General features: G+C 41.1%; 1 protein-coding gene and 1 long non-coding RNA gene across 2 annotated transcripts in view; both read left to right on the forward strand.

Moving 5' to 3' along the window:
- LOC116149650 (uncharacterized) overlaps positions 1–17,839 on the forward strand; it is a 189,541-nt gene that overhangs the window by 137,894 nt on the left and 33,808 nt on the right. The gene's annotated exons all lie outside the window — the stretch shown is intronic.
- LOC105106670 (kazrin-like) lies at positions 15,062–17,536 on the forward strand. Its single transcript, XM_064480843.1, is given in 3 exon segments — positions 15,062–15,972; positions 15,975–16,290; positions 16,293–17,536. Coding segments are annotated over 3 exon segments (1,248 nt in total). The 5' UTR covers positions 15,062–15,096; the 3' UTR covers positions 16,349–17,536.

A 17,839-nucleotide genomic window follows, 5' to 3' on the forward strand; every position in this document is an offset into this window, starting at 1 on the left:
AAATTTATTGTATGAGAAATCATTAGTCCAGATGTTAATGATTAGATAACATTTTCTGAACAAAAATTCAGTAATATCCCCCCTATTTGTGGGGATTTTTTTTGTTTCTGCTCTTGACTTTGGCATAATTAAATAAGTCTTTGTTGTAAATTGAAGATTAAAATCTTTCTCTTCTCCACACTAAATGGTCAATTAAATAGGACTATCTCTGTATTTCTAAAGGTAACTTCTCTGAGGGGAATGGGTACTTGGTACCATGTAGGAAGCTAATCGTGGGATCTGGACCCCAATTCCATCATCTATGATTGCTGTCACCTGGGGCAAGTTACTTAGACTCTCGACCTTGACCTTCTTATCCATAAAATACAGTGGTAACAGTTCTTATCAATGATACTTGTTTTGAGGCGTCAGTGAGAGCACGCATGTTAGCTGCTACCACAGTGGCCGACAAGCAGTGGGCACAGAACTAACGCTAGCAATTAAGATTCATTTTTATTCTGTTTTAGGTCAATCAGTTACAAAATCTAACATTTCTTCTGGGGACAAAAATAATGTGTTATTGTAGAAGCCCTGGAAAATTAAGAAGAGTACAGTAAAAAATGAACCATGCTTGGCCAAATTTATATATCATATTAAAATTGTTGAACACATATTACTCTAATTTTCACATTATCAATGAAATAATATTAACTACTTTGTATGAAATGGAAACTAGCATCCCCTCTAATTCAAATAGTAATAGATAATCATATTTAACAACTTTGTCAATATACTTTTAGATTATTTTCTTATGCAGATAGGGGTTTTTTGTAAAATTATTTATTGGATAGAGCTTACTCTTTAAACAAATATTTCACTAAGAGTTTCTTATATTATTAAATAATATAAAAGCATGACTTCTAGTGGCTCTGTAGTAGTCTATTTTATAAATACCAACCTCTTTTTCCAAATTGCTCTTAAAAGAAATTTAAATTGTTTGCAAATTTTCTCCTATAAAAATCATTTATATTTCGTTGTACTCATTGTGTTGCTTTAATTTTTAACTGCTGAATGTTTGATTCATCTTAAAATAAAACATTTAGAGAGCATGCATTTGATTGTTTCTTTCACATGAATTTCTAGAAACAGAATTATTTAGTCAATAACAAAGGTAATGTTTAAGTTTTTGATATATATTGCCCAACTACCCCTAACAAATTCTACCAATCTTCATGCCTAATTATATCACCATACCTTACCACAAAGTGTTATCGCTTTTGTAATCACCAATTTGGCAAAGTAAAATTGTATAGAATTTATAAATTTGCACTTTATTGATTACTAAGTTCAACATATTTTTACTTCGTAATTGAGTTTCATTTTTCTGTGTACGTTTGTTAATGTTCTTTGTTCATTTTCCTGTTGAGACATTCATTTTTATATTAATAATTTACAAAAACTCCTTATATACTAATTACTTAATTTTGCCATATGTAAACTGGAAGAATTTTGCTCGTTTTAGTCTGTCTGCTGTTGAGCATCACATTGTTAAAACAAGTGTATCTACAATATTATTTTAAAATTTCAACTGTCAAAGTAATCATTTTGCACATACAATAATACGTAAATTTGCAGCTTTTTGTGATTACATTGAATTTATAAATGTTATGTGGATAATTAACAGATTTACAATGTTGAATTTTGGAAATACACCTCAAACTGCCTTCCAGCTTGCGATCTCAGAGTAGGATTCCACATAGCATTCCCAGGGTGTGTAAGGCGATCTAAGAGAGGTTCACCACAGTCTGGCTGTGTGATACCAGACCAAGAGACAGTGCTCATGGTACGCTCACCATTCAAAACCAAACAACAATAGGCTGAACCCACGCGCACACACACAGATGCCCATACACGCACACACATGCACGTACATGCTGAGAAACTGGGTCTAGTAAAGTTTGGCAGTTTCTTAAAAAAAAAAAAAGTAACTATGTAACTACAATGTGACCCAGCATTTGTAATCCTGGGTATTGCCAAAACATAAAGACTATATTCACACATAACCCTGTACGTGAGTGTTGATAGCAGCTTTATTCCTAATAGCTCAGAACTGCAAGTAATCCAGCTGTCCTTCAACAAGTGAATGGTTAAATGAACTATAGTTTATCTAAACCATGGAAGGCCGCTGAGCAGCAAAAGGGAACAGACTATTGATGCACACGTGTTGGAGGGCGGATGGTACAAAAGTGCTCCCTGAACTGAGAAGCCATCTTGAGACTGAAAAATCAAGGCAGTCAGCTCCCTATAATCAATGGATCTGTTTATTACAGGGTAACTGAATCACAGGGTGGGATCAGTGCACAATGATCTGGAAGTATTCAAAGCTGCACTCCACACCGCCAAGGGGCCATTGGGACAATTTTATACTTAACCTAGGGTATGGGGGTGCATGCTTGGAGGCAGGAAGTGCATTCCTAAGTCAAGACTTATGAATGGGTAACTAGTCTTGTTGGTGCCGGAAAGCAAGGGTCTTAATCATTGTTTGGGAACTAACAGAGCATCAAGGCCACCTGGTCCTAGTGATTGAAAAGTATCTATTAAAACTACAAGGCCCTTGATGACAGAGAAGTGATTCAGCCCAAGGGACAGTCCTGGGTAGGGTCAGCAGAAGGACAAGAGGAATTATATGGACCCAAGATGGCGTCACTTACACTAACAGCCATACAACACAAGAACACGGATGAGTCTCCAGAACATTATGCTAAATGAAAAAAGCCATCTCACTTACAAACTGTATGATTCCATTTATATAAATTCTTTAAATGACAAAACTATAAATATCAACAATAGATTGACGGGGACCCAGTTAAGGAGACCCGGTTAATCAGAGGGTGAAAGGCAAATGGATGTGGCTAAAGGGGGGCAGCATTAGAGAGCCTGTGGTGATGGAAATGTGCTGTATCTTGCCTGTGTTGTTGTCAGTATCCTGGTTGTAATCTTGTACTATAGTTTTGCAAGTGTCTGCTTGGGGAAAACTGGTGAAAAGATATACACGATCTCTCTGTATTATTTCCTACAACTGCATGTGAATGTAAACTTACCTCAAAATAAAAAGTTTATTTAAAAAACAAACTAAGCCCCTCCCCCCAAAAGGACACTATAATGTTTTACAATCTCAAATGACCAAACAAAATCAGGAAAACTTAAAATCATAGTAATGAATATTAAAGAATTTTATGTGTGTATAATTTTAACAATCACTGCATCACTTCAAGGCAACTATCCTGCAGTATCTTTAAGGGTTTGCAGTTATGGGGTTCTAGAAAATGTGCATTTGTTTTAATTTGAGTCAATGACTTAGAGCTTTCCACTCTAACTTTTTTTTAGAGCCTGTGTTCCAGCCATTAGGTTAGATGATTGGCTGAGTCAGGATATCAAATGAGCATAAGTAGCTCAGGTATAATCGTGTGTTAAATCTATACGGACCTCCTTAGGCAGGTGTCACTGTGTACGCAAGCGTATAAGCACCTATCTGCATTTTCATTTGATGTCTGAAACGTCCATAATCGTAATTCTCCATCCCTTTTAAAATAAAAGATATTTTGCAGCTCTAAAATTCTGTAACTGAATGTATCAATCAGTGTTGAGTATCGATGTGAAAAAAGAGGTAAAAACTGCAACTGATCCAGCAGGATCTTTCCAAAAGTACTACCTTTTTAATTTAGTGAGGAACAATAAGTAAGCAATAAGAAGAAGGTCATTTTATTTCACATTTTAACTCTGCTGATTAGTCAGAAAGGGGAAGGTATGGGGACTTAATTCTGATAAACAAAGTGGAGAAACAAATAGACATTTTAAATTGTGTGAGAAGAGACAGAAGAATCATTACCACAGCAATTCTCAAAAGAAAAAATCAGGAGTTTAATAAAAGTATAAAGGAACTAGTTAAAGGCTTTAGTGCCATTGCCAGAAATGGCAGAGACGGAAAGAGAAGCTGTTTACAAGAAACATTTCGGGAACTCTAGGGTGACATTTATCAGTTCTGAAAATAAGGGGAAAAAAATCATCCTAAAAAGAGAAGAAAGTGACAGTTAAATATGTGTCTTCCTGAAGTCTTGTTTTATTTAACATTTTGAAATGTGAGTAAAATAAAAAGCTATAAATAGTAATATATTCTAGATACAAGTATTCCCCTGGAAAGTTGTATATGTGGGTTTATGCAATTATTTCCATTAAATGTTTCTTCTTTTAAGAAAACAAGCTTAATTGCATCATGTGCTTAGCATAAAACTCACTTTTAGAGAAATTCTTGTCCATCGACAAACACTGTCATAAACAAGGTGTTTCATAATCACCAGCTAATTAGAGATATATAACCACTACCTAAATTAGGTACATAGTTTCAGTGGGAATTAATCAGTTTACAACCATGCACACTTTTCAAAGCAAAATATTTGATGAATTCTTAGCCTGTGTCACAAACGGGTCTGATACTGTCCCCTCTGGTTGCAAATTTACGTTTTTCTTTCCCCCCTTTCTCATGCAGAAGGCAACAGCTCTTACGTCTAGCATAGTCTTTCTTTTCTTTGTATTACTTTTTTCCTCCTAAATACGAACGTATATAGCTTTTCCTTCTACGTTGTGCACTACATTTATCATAATACTTTTCTATACTGTGGCAGAATCCTGCAGATAAAGGGTAATGATGGCGTTTATAGACATCCAAGTTACAATGGAATCATGCCTGAAACATTTCTGCTCAACTTCCCATTAAAATTGCCATGAAGATATCAAGAAAGACGAAAACTGGCAACTGCATCAGACACTAGCTCTCAGAGATGACATATGAAGTGCAGGTGGATGTGCACTAATTGCAACGTTCAGATGACTTTATCAACACAGTTCTGGACTACAGACCATCATGTACTCTCGCCTCTGAATCAAGCAGAACAGTTCACTTCGAAGGAGTTGGGGGGAACCATTGTGACTTGACTCCAGATTGTTCAAAGAACTGGAAACTGTGTCTAACTATCTAGGTGGATCAGAAAATCCTATAACTGAATCAGAAGATAGATCTTCAATCCAGGAGACTTGCATTAGAAGAATGACAACTAGCCAATGTAAATTCCACCAGCTTGAAACTTCAGGTTAATATATGAGAGGGGAATTAATCTAGCACAAGTCTGTAGTAAAGGAATTTAGACGGCTCTACCCTGTCTGTTGGAAACGCAAGAAATATAGGTCTTCCTTTTCAATATGTGTAAACAGCAAAGAATTACCCACTTTGCAGACAGATAAGACAAAAGAATCATTGCTCTGAAGGTTAAGAGGATCATATTTCCAACTCTTATTTTCTTTAAAAAAAAAAAAAAAAGATGAAAATGTTAGAAGAAATCTGATTGATGCCCTCCAAATATCACAGGAGAATGTGGACCCTGTAGAAAAAAACAAGAAACCTAAATAGAAAAAAGAGTCATGAAAAAGAGATTTTAAGTGAGCTGGCTGAACTATGAATGCAGATTTTAAGTTAAAATAGCAGGAAAAGACTTAAGAGACATAAAAATACAATATTAGGCTTTGATTCATAAAATGTTTTAGAATCTAACATGAATGAGTTGATTATGTGTTAAGTGGATGACACTAAGAAATAATTGTTCCCATTGTTACGTGTGCATTATGAACATTTAATAAATTTTCCGTATTTCTAAGAGACGCGCAACAAAGTACAAAGAGGTGAAATGGCAGGATGCCTGGGATTTGTTTTAAAATACTCCAGCCAGGAAATGAAAATGAGGGAATGGACGCAGGGCGCGAATGCAGTGAAACCGCATTGTTGCAGAGGAGTGGCAGGTGGTGCAAATGCAGATGCGCAGGCAGAGCTGAAGGACAGATGTTTCTGGGGGGTAATTCTTGTGAAAGATAAAGGGGGAAGAGGCAGGATTAGTCAGGGAAAGCCTGCGGTCTGTGACACACACCTGACCCCTGTGGGAGAATGGGCCAGGGATCCGGGTGCAGACCTGATGGCTTCCGTTGGAGAGTCCCCACCCTGGGCAGAAGGGGCCAGGCCCTGGCACCCCGCTATGCCTGCTCACTGGCTGGAGGCTGCCCTGGCGCAGGAGGATCTTGGCACGGGTGCTGGGCAAATCCCAGCCATGCTGCTGCTAGAGACTCCGCTGACCGCTCTCCTCCAGTGCAAGCAGTTTTCCTCCAGATGAGAGATGCGAAGGGCTCACCGCCCTAGCTATGTCACTGGTCCATGAGCCAGTATGCATGACCGTGTTGTATTTTTTTTTTAATATTTTGGAAATTTTCATTAAAAATGTTCAAAAACAATAGCAGAATTAAAATATACTTTGGAAGCAAGAAAGCACAGACAACACTGCAGAAAATCAAATCAGTGGTAGAAGACAAATGTGGGATACTCAACCGGAATATGGAAGACAACGGTGAAGCCAGAAGGAACCTTTGAGAGAAGAGAATTGCTTTTAAGGACGGCAAACCAAGAGGAAGGCTGCCTGCAAAGGCACAGAGATGATCATCTTAGGTAGTCAGCCGTCATGTTTCATTTGAAGACTTCACAAGCTGAAGAGTGATCTGAGCCCCAGGAAAAGTGAATGAAAAAAGCACACTCAGAATACAGTGAAACTTGTCTTTTGATGTCGTTTTTACAAAGAAAATAGAGCTCATTTATTTCTTTAAAATTATCTTTCCTTTCTCACAATTCACTGTGTAGTAAATTTAGTCCAATCTGGTGAAAACCCGAATCTGATTCACTAAGTCGAACAGTCTTTTTCAGTTTTAATTCAGTTAGTTTGGAACAAATTCTTTTCAGATTCCTCCCCAGCCCACCCCTCCACCTGCCACCTCACAGGGGCTTCCCTTCTTCCCACGACTGAGAAGGGCTTTGGGACCCACCTTGTTTCCTGTCAGTCCTTCAGATTCTGGAGTGATAGCCTTTGCTTGGTTGTTATTACACTGCAGGTAAGGTGGCTGAAGTCAGGAGCCAAAAAAGGCGTGGTGAGATTTCTCCTGGCTTCCTGGGACCCTTGGTTCTGTCTGGCTTCTTGGCTCTCATCTCAGCCAGAAGATCTCCCAGATTCCCCAGGACCAGTCCCCTCTGCAGGTCCCCTCACCCTTTGCCACGGCTGGCCCCCAGGTCTCTCTCAAGTTAACTGAGTCCCCTGCCACAGTCCCCAGGAAAGCCCCGTCCTCCGTAGGCTCCTCCCTCCGCCCAGCACACCCCCTCTTCCCTTTCCCTGAACAAAAAGGAATCCTGGGAGCAGCATGTGGCAACTTCCAAAGGAACCAAAATACGGCTCTTCTCAGTCTTCTTCTCAGCACAAACAGGAGCAGATTTTTGGTCAAAGAATTAGCTATCAAGTCAAGCTGTCCCACATGCAAAAACAGCAGGGACATGCCCAGATAAGGAAGGCCTTGAAGATGAACCCCCTCAGATGAACCGAAGAAATATACCAGTGTGCCAAAAGATCTGTTCTAATAAACTTCTATGAAAACGAATATATGTACATATATTTGTGACTGGGACATTGTGCTGTACAGCAGAAATTGATACATTGTAACTGATGGTACCTCAATTGAAAAAAGAAGAATGACAAATTCAGATTACGTTAGAAGTGATCCCTGGAACAGATGAAATATGTACCATAAAATATAAATGGCTATTGTGAATAAATAACACAATAGAAAGCAAGTGTCAAAGTCTCTTTTTAAAGTAAAATGTATTAAATTGTATAATAATGTGATGGAACTATAATCCCAGATAAAATTTTAAAAGCTTGCAAAGGGGTTGGACGTTGTGGGCAGAAAAGCCAGATTGTCTCATAACCTCTGAGGAAAGTTTTTATTTCTGTGAAAAGAAATTTAGGCAACTCTTACTTTCTCAAAAAAGAAATCAGATTTGGAAGCAAGTAGCTAAGGGTTACTGGATCAGTAAGTTGGAATGTCTTAAACATATATATTTAAATATATTTATAGGCTGGCTTGCCGAAGTCTATTCACTGATGTAAGTTGGTGTTGATTGAGTGAACAGCTTTAAAACTGGTTTGGGGGACTACTTGTTGCCATGGTTACAGAACAATCAGTTTTTTCTCCCTAGATTTGCAGGGACTGTTTTATTTTTCTTCCCTTTTGGTCTTCAGATAAAACTGCACGAGAGATTATCAGTGATTGGCCGGATCTTCACCACACGTGAAGAATTCTTCTTGAAGATAAGCCTTTGTTTATAGACGTCGGGTTTTTAGTTTGAGAGATGATCAGTGTGATTTTATTCTGCTTTTGCCTGAATCATTTGTAGAATCGTCTGTCGGCACAATGACTCCCAAGAAGCCTTTAAGACCCTGTGCAACTACACTGAACAATAATGAGGTGAATTAGAAGCTGTATATTTTAGAAAGAGGGGCAAAGATAAATTTCAGCAATGTCCTGGGTCTACGCGAAATAGCCAGATCGTCTTTTCCTGAGCTTAGCTATGGACTGTTTTTTCTCCTGTGTGTGTTAATTCAGGCAGCAGTAGCACAGATCCCTCCCTAGTTGACTGAAAGAAAATCCATGGATGTTTTATTATCCATAACTACTTCAGTTAAGGAATTTAAACTGGTCCGTTATATCTTTAAGCTGTCCTAATGACTATGCCAGCCAATATGAGGGAACAAATTTTTGATGACAACCTCAAATGACTCCTCCTAAGGATGGAGTCACTATCACCAAAAGTCTTTTCTCAAAAAAGGTTGGGGTGGGGGGAGTCCGATCCCTTTGGACTCGCTGTAGAGAGATTTTAGTCCAGTGAGGGTGTAGTCACATTTCTGCAATAACTTAACTCAAGGATTGACAAACTGTGGCCTGCAGGCCAAATCCAGACCACAAGCTAAGAGTGGTCTTTACATTTTTTTAAAGTGTGTTTCAAAAACAAAACAAAACAAAACAAAGAAGAATATATGACAGAGAGCATGTGCGTCTCCCCTTTACAGGAAGTAGTTGCTTGCTCCTGGCCTAGCTAATGGCCATATCAATGAGAAGACATTTTACTTACAGCGTGAACGTAGACAAGTTATTGTTTATCAGTAAGGGGAACGTTGTAGACTAAGTCAGAAGTGTCATAACTTTAAACTAGTAAAGGATGAGGGAAATGATAATAAGTGAGAGTGTCTATAGAGAAGAATCTTGTTCCGATGGTTTTGGGCAGACGCTCTCTGCTCCATGTGACCCTCAGTTTGTTCTTGCATCCGCCGGCCGCTTCTGAGGACCACCTCCTCCTGGAGACTCTGGAGAACTTCTGTTTAGGCTCTCACGGTTGTAACGTTCCATATATGTTAAATTCCTTTCATCTTCCCAGAGGATTGGAAGTGGTGGAGACGGATTTCTGGGTTAAGAGCAAATCCTTGCAAAATGAAATTACATAGATGACTTTCAGTGTGCCCCATCTAACTGGACCAATAAGTTGCAATGTCTAAGCAGGAAACACAGAAGCCAGTAGCATTTTAGCCATTGTGAATGTCATGATTTTCAGCAGAAAAATGCTTGGATTCATTCAGGAAAAAAACAAGTTTACTGTTATTAGTACATATTTAGAATTCATCGAGGGAGGCAGCTAAGATCTACTCAGAAGTATCCAAACGGTGCTTTAGGCATAGAAGCAGTCCACGTTCTACCACTACGGCTTTTCCAGATTAATTTACTACAGCTGCAGCATGAGCTGCCTCTGTCCTCTGCTAGCCTACAGAAGGGTCCTGAACAGTGGTTAATCTCATAGCAAATTTGTCCTGATGTGATGTTTTGTTTCATGGAAGATTTTTTTCAAATGGACATGTGAGATTTTATTCAGTGCTTCTGGGTGGTTTTTCAGGTTTTGCCAGTGCTTACTCTATAAATCATACAACCTAGTCATTTCTAGAGTCTGTTTTCATAATTTGGTAGGACATTTTCTGTGTATTTATCATGGACTAATTATTAAACTTCTCCAGGGACTTACTATTTCTGTCTTTGTCTTAAATGAAGCCCTCGTATAGGGACCTCACTTATAACAGTTTGCTTAGCATGATGGTTGTTGAAGTACTTATATAGTATTTTAGAATTATTTTTATATTATTCCCAAAGTATCTAAATTGTATTTTTAAATATTTGAAAAGATCTAGAGTATAGCACACTGCTTTCTATAGTTCCTTTTTTTTCTGTCTTTAATTTTTAAAAACAGCTTTATTAAGGTATAGTTCACATAAAACGTATCCATTTTAAGTATACAATTCAATGGCTTTAGATACATGCGTTGAGTTGTGCAACTACCATCATGATTTAGTTTTAGAACTCTTCTGAGAATCCACTTTTTGACAGCAATGATTTCAGGTAGCGTCTTGGCATCTATTCCTTATTCATTAATAAATTCATTGTTCATTATTAAAAAGTGCCTAAGGAAATTTTTTAAAACTATTTTTCTGCAGCATTTAAAGTAAGGAGATTATTTTAAAACTCACCAGCTTCTAGTTTTATATTTACTGCTCTATTTTAGTTACATCATATTACATACAAAAGGCTGGACAGGTCAGACATTTAAACAACTTGGCTCCTCGTAAGGCATTCAACTCTACAAGAGAAGCTGGACTATTACTTAAAAATCAAGCTCCGTATTATCCTTATTCTATTATAAATATAAGACCCATCGACAAACATTATTAGGTCAGCATTTGATATTGGAGTGTCCAAAAATTCTATGCTGGGCGTGGACACTTGAATTAAAGAAATATAATGAAGGATTGTTCTCTACTGAATAAGGGTTATGGGGTTGCTAGATTGTTAGATCAGTGGATAGTAATATAGGGAAAGTTAATAATAATTCATAATTAGTTAATCAACTAGTATAAAATGTTGAATGGTTTCCAGTAGCAATAAGAATTTCCTACACATGACTACATTAGATTTTCAAGCCTAGAATAGGTTCTGAAGGTGCTTTCCACTGATTTAGTTGATATCATAATTGTTCTGAGGCAAGAGGTCTGAGCACTGGCTGCTGAATTAAGAGACAGGCTTCGTAATTGAGGATTCTTCGATGTGTGTCATACTATTAAGTTATTGGCTTAACTTGTTCACGTTTGTACAGAAAGAAAGGAGGAATCAATAATCCAGGAGGAATCAACTTGGATCAGTAAAACCTCTACTCCGATTAATCTGCCTTTGTCTGTGGTCTTTTACCGGCAGGGATTCTGAGACCGTAACTATTTCTTTGGTAATTTCTTGAGTCATATTTAGTGAAAGTGTATTCATTTTCATAGTCTACAGTCTTACATGTATAAAAGCTTCAGAACATTTTGTCTAGAAGCAGATGCTACCCTTTCAATATGTAAGTGTTTTATCTCAAAGAATAAATAAGTATTCCTTTGATAGTGATTTCAAATATCCATCTCAGACTAGGTCATAGAATCGTTAGAGATTTTCACTACTTGAATGATTCTGCCAAACTAAGGTAAATTAAAGTTTATTTTCCTGTCAGCCTTCTACAACGTATTAGACACCCTCAAATTTGTCTTTCATCGCCTTTTTTACTTTAAGATAACATTTTTCTCTTAAAAAATATTTTGCTTATTACAAATCAATTTGCTTTTCTGTTTTCAGACAACTTTAACATTTTACTTTGAAGTATCTGATGTTCTACAGTCACGGAATTAGTGGCATATATTGTGACACCCATTAAAAAAAGAAAACTGTGTTATTGTGTAAATAAATACAATACCCCTTAGAAGTTAAAGAGCAAGATGGGAATCCATCCATTTGTACTCCATGGAGTGGCATCAGTGGATACATTTTAGATAGTTGTTCTTTTATGCATTAGCCAGTATCAGACGCTGGTTCCTACAATCACCCTTCCACGCTAACATCCACAGGTATCCTGCTCTATAGGTTCCAAAATCTTAGAAGACAGAATTTGGTTGTTTTATTCAGAGAGTTATTAGATGTATTGATTTATGCCTTGTTTATTTGTAAGATGATCTAGAAATGGCTAGCCATTATTGGATATATTCTAAGTTGGCAATGCTACTTTTTAATTTATTTTTTTTATTTTTAAAGTCCTTAGTTCAGATTTGAGGCCATTTACAAAAATAGAAGACAAAGCTCCTTTATTTCAGTACTTGAGGCTACCCCAGAATACAGTTTGAAAGTTTTCTAAATCTACTTTTTATATTTATTTACATTAAATTTTTTGAATCTTAAACTTTTAATGAAAGAAAGGCTTAGAAATTTTTCATTTTTATTTTAAAAATTTTACACAATGATATTCTTTAAATCTTCTCTTACCTAGCCTGCTTCTCTTAAATATTTTGCCAACTGAGGGCTTAATAATTAACTGACTAGTTGGTTTATAGATCTTTAGTTTAGGATAGTAAGTGTCTAGCAAAGTCCTGAATTCTATAGGAAATCTTGCCTGTCCTTTTGAGGTTTAGGAAACCCTTTAATTCTGGCCATTAACTTGGCTCTACAGAGAGTTTTAATTCAGCTTCTGTAGATCTGGATTGTGTCAAGTAAGTTTATAATGGGAGGGTTCTTTCCTTAGAAAATCCTGAAGAAAAGAACTCAGATGGAAGATTACGTGAAGCTCAGTAAAAGAAGAGATGTAAGGAGGTTGAGTTCCAGAAGGTTCAAGGTCATTGAGAAGGACTGTCTTGGAGTCAGAATTGTGTTGAGAAGGTTTGGTGTCTATTTTAAAAGCTGACTATTGACTATTTAGTGTTAAGAGCTCCTCTGAAACATATTAATTTACCGATTTTGACATTTTAAATGTCAAGTGCTATTTTGAAATTGTTATTTTAGGTCAATTTTTTAAAATTAAAATATATTTTTGCTATTTCCCAAAGTAAGTGTGACAGTTAGGATTACAGGGCAACTTTATGTAGGCAGCAGAAGTTTTTCTAGGAGAAGTTTGAGAATCGGACATAAACAGATCCATGACGGACTAGAAAAAGCAGCCATGACAGCTGGTCAACAAAACAACATGTGCTTCCGGATGGTAGCTCAGCTCGCAGACCAGGCAGAGGTGAGGAAGAGCTGTGTGACTGATGACAAACTGACAACACAAGGAGAACACACAGGAAAGTTTTGTAGGGACCTACAAAGCCTGGCCACTCTCTTCTCCACAAATTTGTTGCTCATTTAGTAGAACTCTAAACTTGGATTGGACTGGAGACTTATCAGACAAATACCTCAAGCCACTCTCTTCTACACACGTTCAACAGAAACTCTGGGACAAAACAAAACCACACAGACAAAAAAAACCTTGTGTTTAGAAACAAAAGCAAAAACAAAGCAAGTCTCAGGAGAATATGCAGGTTAATGGAAAATACGTTTATCAAATGGTATACCTCCAGCACAAAAAGTCTCATTACCTTGTACAAAGATAATAGGCATAATTACCAAATGATGCACTTCCAAATCGAAGACCTAATTCCTGAATAAAGAAAAAACAACGCCTCATTACCTTATGCAAAGACCTGAGTCTAACAGACTTATGCAAAGACTCACTTGGCTACGAATCCCAGGAGAGCAGAATGATCTCAGCAACGAGAGCTCGGTGACACCAGTCGGAGCTCAGATCACTGCTGGACTCACATCCCTGGCAGGAGACCTGAAGGAGGAGTGGAGTTTGGGCCCAAAGGCCCCAGTGCGTATACCTACGGGCTGCCTGGGATCCTGCCATGCAGGGGTCTTCAAAATTATGCCAGTGGCACTTTCAGAACTGTCAAAGAATAATGAGACCACCATTGAACTGCTAAAATAAACAAATTTGAATTTATTGCTTGCTGTAGTAAGGGAGAGCAGTGTTGGCCGGGCACATTCTCTCAGAGCAGAGCAGAGTGCTAATCTTATTTGGGTTTTTGGAGAAGCATGGAATTTGGGGACCGGTGGGCTTTCAGAAGTGGGTTGGCATTGTCAGAAGTGTGGTTACTCATGTGTGACTGCTGTTGACGGATGAGCCCTCAGTGGCGTGTTTTGTGGACTAAGTCTGTCTCTACTTAGCTAAATTACAGAAGCAAGAGATTGACACTGATTGGCTGACTTGCAAAAGCATGTTCACTGAATTGAGTTGTCACTGATTAATTGAACAGGTTTAAAATACATTCTGGTCGCTACTTATCCCCATGGCTACAAAGCAATCAGGGTTTCTTCTAAGTTTTTGTAAACTTTAAAATTTTTATTTTAAAAGAAGACTGTACTGGGTTTGATCCTCGGCTCTGTCATTTAATTTGCTTAATAGCTCTGTATTTGGGGAGATTACTAGATCACACTAAACCCTAAGAAAAATGAAATAACTGTGTCTACTTTGCATGATTAGAAAGCAGTCTGTTAAAAGCACCTTGTATTTAGTTCACATTCAATAAATAATACATTTTATTTCATAATCTAAAAAAGACAGAAATAAAAACACTTAATACTCTGGAGAGCTTATTATGGGCCGGGTATTTTTTCCAAGTGCTTTTACGTATATTGCTCATTTGACCCTGTGAGCAGCCCTCTGGCGACGTACTATCATGTCAGTTCCCTCATTTTACAGATAAGAAAATGGAGACGCAAAGCCGTTAAGTAAAATGCTCGATGTCACCTAGGAAGTTTTAGAGCTGAGATTTGAACTTGGGCAATTGGCTGCAGAAATGTTTGTGCTTGACCACTCTACCAAACTGCCAGCCTAACGTACAACAAAGAAATAAGTGATTAATATCTATATATCATCTGTAAGTGTGTATATATTTACATGGATAGAGAAATTACTAGAGACTAATAAAGAGGGATCAAATTTTCAACAAATAAAAATGGCATAGGTTAATTAAAGAAAATCAGAAAATTTCTTCTTCCTTTAATGAGAGACTAGGTAATTTGAAACAATCTTTCCATCAAGGACAATAAGAAACGCTGGAAAAAACTGTAAAAAGAAATGTGCTTGAAGTCATGGAGAACTTTAAAAAGTAATGAAGGAATTCCTCGCGTGCGGCGGCCGCGGACGGCGGGGGCGGTGCTCGGCTGCGCCCAGATGCGGCGGTGGCTGCGGGGGTTGTGAGCCCAGCGCCCGCAGTGGGAGCCCCCCGCGCCGCCACGGGCAGCGCCCCCCGGGCACGCGGCATGCGGGCGGCAGACTCTGGCACCTGGGAGCGCGTCCGCCAGCTCGCCGCACAGGGCGAGCCGGCGCCTTCCTGCGGGGCGGGGGCCGGGCCGGCACGCCACCCGGGGCCCGCAGCCTGCGAGCCAGGTGCGGACGCGGCGGCGCCCGGCGATCGGCCCCGCGCCGGGGCACCCTCAGTTCGAGCGGATGGCGACTGCAAGAAGCCGGCGCTCCTGCGGGAGGAAGTGTCACGGCTCCAGGAGGAAGTTCACCTTCTCCGGCAGATGAAGGAGATGTTGATGAAGGACCTGGAGGAGTCGCAGGGTGGCAAGTCCTCCGAGGTCCTCTCGGCCACCGAGCTCAGGGTCCAGCTGGCCCAGAAGGAGCAGGAGCTAGCCAGAGCCAAAGAAGCATTGCAGGCCATGAAAGCAGACCACAAGCGCCTGAAGGGTGAGAAGACGGACCTGGTGAGCCAGATGCAGCAGCTGTACGCCACGCTGGAGAGCCCCGAGGAGCAGCTCCGGGACTTCATCCGCAACTACGAGCAGCACCGCAAGGAAAGCGAGGACGCTGTCAAAGCCCTGGCCAAGGAGAAGGACCTGCTGGAGCGCGAGAAGTGGGAGCTGAGGCGCCAAGCCAAGGAGGCCACGGACCACGCCACGGCGCTGCGCTCCCAGCTGGACCTCAAGGACAACCGGATGAAGGAGCTGGAGGCCGAGCTGGCCATGGCCAAGCAGTCCTTAGGCACGCTGACCAAGGACGTCCCCAAGCGGCATTCACTCGCCATGCCTGGCGAGACAGTGCTGAACGGCAACCAGGAGTGGGTGGTGCAGGTGGACCTCCCGCTGACCGCGGCCATCCGGCAGAGCCAGCAGACTCTCTACCACTCGCACCCCCCTACCCCCACCCCGCAGACCGGCAAGCGGTCAGGGTGAGCCCCTGCCACTCCCGGCAGCCCTCCGTCATCTCCGACGCCTCTGCGGCTGAAGGCGACCGGTCGTCCACGCCAAGCGACATCAACTCCCCTCGACACCGGACGCACTCCCTCTGCAACGGCGACAGTCCCGGCCCGGTTCAGAAGAACCTGCACAACCCCCTTGTACAGTCACTAGAGGATCCTGAAGACCAAAAACGGAAAAAGAAGAAAGAGAAGATGGGATTCAGCTCCATCTCGCGAGTCTTCGCCAGAGGGAAGCAGCGGAAGTCCCTCGACCCAGCCTCTTTGATGGTACCGCCCCTGATTATTACATAGAGGAGGACGCAGACTGGTGATACCCGCCTCCCTTCGCCTGCTGCCCGGCGGGCGTGTCTGTGCGTGTGGACGTGCGTGCGAGCGTGGGGTGCGCGTCTGGGCGTGCGTGGCAGTGCGTGTGCGCGTGCGCGCAAGCTCTTGCGCACGTGGGCGCGGGTGTGGCCGCGCCCCGCCCACGTGGGCCCCGCCCCCGCCCCCGCGTCGCCACCTCTGTAATTGCTGTACATACTACAAACGTGTGTGACCCTGTCAACTCTCTGTTGTCTTTGGAGCGATATAGTTGTGTTGTTAATCTGGGTTTTGTTTTTGTTTCTTTCCATGTTTTTTTTCCCTTTTTGTTTGGTTCTTTGGGTTGTTTCTTTTGTCCCTTCCCCTCCAACTCCTTTTTATGAAACTTGAAAACTTGAAGGACTGCTGTGTATTTGTAAATAACAAAAGTATTGTGCACTCCGTGCTTGTAAATGTCCCTCGTCCGAACTGCTACTTCTGGAGCCCGTCTCCCCGAGGATGTGGTCTGTTTTTGATGTTCCCCCTCCCACTCCACTCTCAGTGTGAACGTGTGGGACCAGACCCTGTTCTCGGGGTGCGCCCAAGTCACTTTAACCACTAAACGCCATCGTCATCAGGGTAAAGGTCCACTCTTCACAAAGACTCGCGAGCCTGGCCAAGGGGCCCTATCTTGGCTGGGTTTGTCAGGGGCCAAATGGGCTCTTTTTTAACGGCCGGCCAGTTTCTAAATTGCGTTGCTGTTTCTTTATTTACGGGGAAAAGAAAATTGTTCCGTTTAATTTATTTGCACAAATGCAGAAGACTTATTCTAACTAAATTATTACATAAATATTGGAATGTATATTTTTCCACGGGGCGGGTGGGAGGCGGGTGTCTCTGCAGACTTCTCTAGTCTTTGATCATGCTGCTGCCAAACTGTGCAAGGTAGAGTTTAGGGTGGCCAGGACCCAGGGACCATTGGATTTCGAAGCTTGCTTTTTTTCCGTTCTTTCTCCTCTCTGCCCCCTTCTCCCGCCCCTGCATGGAAGTGCGCTCTGCCTTTCTTCCCAGCTATAGCTCTCTCCAGGCCTTTCTAGACATATTTATTTATCTGAAATACAGAGCACCGACCTCAGTGAGCAGAGTGCCTACTGTCAAGGTCACTTCCTCTTGGATCTGTCTTTCGAGAGAAGCTGGGTATAGGGCGAGACAGCCGACTGCATGACGTCAGGGTACGACCACAGGGACCCTCGGCCTGAGTTGGTTCCATGAGGGCCCCGGAGTGGCATGTGGACTCCCTGAAGCTGTCTCTCATCCTTGGTTGATTCTGCACGTTGGCCAGGCAGGTGTCCCAGGGGAGGCCCACGTCGCAAGGGGAGGGCTGCTGGGGACACAGTGTCCAGCACCTCTGCCTTCCCTATTCTGGTGGGTTCCTCCAGCCACACGTCACAGAATCTATCAGGATTCCTCAGGCCCTGTCCTCCAACGTGTCACAGCAGCCTGAGCCAGCTCCCCCCAGGAGA

Source organism: Camelus dromedarius, chromosome 30 (assembly GCF_036321535.1).
Source record: "Camelus dromedarius isolate mCamDro1 chromosome 30, mCamDro1.pat, whole genome shotgun sequence".
In the NCBI taxonomy this organism is placed as follows: domain Eukaryota; kingdom Metazoa; phylum Chordata; class Mammalia; order Artiodactyla; family Camelidae; genus Camelus; species Camelus dromedarius.